At 33.9% G+C, this 2388-nt stretch overlaps 1 protein-coding gene across 1 annotated transcript; it reads right to left on the minus strand.

The window, feature by feature from the left end:
• Positions 1–295: 295 nt before the first annotated feature.
• On the minus strand, positions 296–829 carry GO595_007333 (SDR family NAD(P)-dependent oxidoreductase; the record flags this gene model as incomplete). Its single annotated transcript, XM_067920786.1, has 1 exon — positions 296–829. One exon carries the CDS (start codon positions 827–829, stop codon positions 296–298), a length of 534 nt encoding a protein of 177 aa, XP_067772852.1.
• Between the last annotated feature and the right edge of the window lie 1559 nt (positions 830–2388).

Genomic DNA, 2388 nt, shown 5'->3' on the forward strand with positions numbered 1-2388 from the left:
GCAAATGATGGCAAACTTGGTATTTGGCCATTTGATGCCCTTAAGAATCACTTCAAAGGTAAAAATCTCTTCTGAGTAAAATAGGCATCCTATAGATGGTTTTATGAGGGAATTCCTTGTTGAAAAAAATTCGAAGAATATAGATGAGTTTGTGATGAAGTTTAAAATGTTATTTTCCGTTGAGTTCCTTGATGGTCACATAGTTCCCCATTTTTTGTGAGAATAATTAGTCAAAAATCCTCTTCTTCTGGATGAATTTGTCTTTTTATTCACTTTTTTCTTTTTAGGCTAAACCTTACTTCCCAACTTCAGTCAAGGAATTGACTTTCATATCTGTTTCACCGTCTGTGCTGAAAGACATTTCCTTGTTACGTTCTGCTTCCGAACGCAAATTCTCGGCTTTTTCAATTACACATTTGTAAGCATCTGTTCCTGTTGCAAGTCTGACTGGAGGATCCTCCATTTCGGACAGTTTCACAATCAAACTTCCTAGCTTAGCCGGGTCACCTGCTTGTTTGTGGTTCATGCTTTCATGCCATTTCCGGAATGTTTCAAACTGAGGAGCATAGTCAGGGATATTCCTTTCCGAATATTTCACTGAACTGCCATCCAAAAAGTCGGTCTTGAAAAATCCAGGTTCGATGATGGTAGAACGAATGCCCAAAGGTTTTACTTCTTGAGCCAAACCTTCCATCAAACCTTCCACAGCGAACTTTGATGAAGCATAAATCGCTCCACCTGCCACCGAAAACACTCCTGATACTGACGTGATGGTAAAAATACGTCCTGAATGTTTTGCTCGCATATATGGAAGAACAGCACGTGTCATGTTCATTACACCAAATACATTAGTTTCAAACTGGCTACGAATTTGCTCATCGGTGGTGTTCTCAAACCATCCCAACTGTCCGTATCCAGCATTATTCACCAGTATGTCAATCTGGCCAAATTGTTTGATTGTAGCTTCAACGGCCGCTGATACGCTCGCTTTGTCTGTTACGTCCAATGAAAGTGTAAGCACTTTTGGATTTGTTCCAAATTCTTTTTCAACTTTCTCCTTATTGCGAGAAGTTGCCACAACACGGCCACCTGCCCAAGGCAGCTTTGGCAATGGCTAAGCCAAGCCCGCGTCCTGCTCCTGTTATAGCAATATCAACCAAACCCTTTCCATATTTTTTGAAACACTTCACATTTGGCCCAAAAAGTTGGTTATCAAATGGGATATTAATAGTATAGAAAAAGTGAAATTTTGAAAGCATTTCCATCGGTGTAATGTTTTAAGGTTCTATCGTCAGATTTTTTCTGTGTTTTTTGATCTGTCGAATTTTTTTGTTTGTTTAACAATATAAATCCTGTCTCCGATTTTATCTTCGCAGGAGGAGCCTCCTTGATATGGAGTCTTTTAGGGGGTAACGGCAAAAGGCCTTCTGCCGTTACCCCCTAAAAAACCATATAAAGGTACCCCTTCGAACAAAAATCGCGTCTATCAAATAATGGAGAAATCTCTTCAGATTTATGTTTTAGCAAAAATTATAATTTCCATTTTGAATATTTTTCTAATAGAGATAAATCAATTTTTTCATTTAACTATCTATCGATAGAAAAAGTGTCATTTTGGGGTTATTATTTGATGTACAAGTGTAAAGAAATATGAATAAAACCCATAATATGATGAATAAACTATTATAGTATAATCATAATAAACAACAACAGTATCAGTGAAAACATATTTCGAATGTTTAAATATGTTTTCGTTTCATGCACTAAATAAGATATAGTTTCTGTTAATGAAATTGACAATGTATAAGTAAATGAAATTGTTAATGATAAATTTGTATCATATGATAGTGATGATGGAAATGTATTTGATTGTGAATATGTATTCGACTGTGTGAATGTTAATGTTGCTGGAAGACATTTATCAATTGTTGTATATTTAGCAACATCAAAATTATAAAATTTTTCATCTTTATATGTGTTTTGTACCATTACTGTAGTCGAAATATTATAATAAAATACATTTGAGCCAAAATTTGGTCTTGATTACCATAAAAATATATACATTTAATGTTTGGACATTGATCGAATGCACATTCATTAATACTTGTTGTCAAATCAGTACAATAACAAAATGCATAATAACTAATTAACGTAGTTGAGTCAGGAATTATTACGTTGTTCAAACGAGAACATACCATAAATGATGATTCACCAATTGTATTAACATTATTCATTATCAGATATACCAATTGTTAAATCATTTCCTTCAATTATTACTGTGTTTAATTGTGGACATAATTGAAATGAATATTCACCAATGGATGTAACTGATTTAGGAATTGTAATATTTTTCAAATTATTGCAAATAGAAAATGAATATTGTTCAAT

The sequence above is a fragment of the Histomonas meleagridis genome (assembly GCF_020186115.1).
Source record: "Histomonas meleagridis strain 2922-C6/04-10x chromosome Unknown contig_51, whole genome shotgun sequence".
NCBI classification, from domain to species: domain Eukaryota; phylum Parabasalia; order Tritrichomonadida; family Dientamoebidae; genus Histomonas; species Histomonas meleagridis.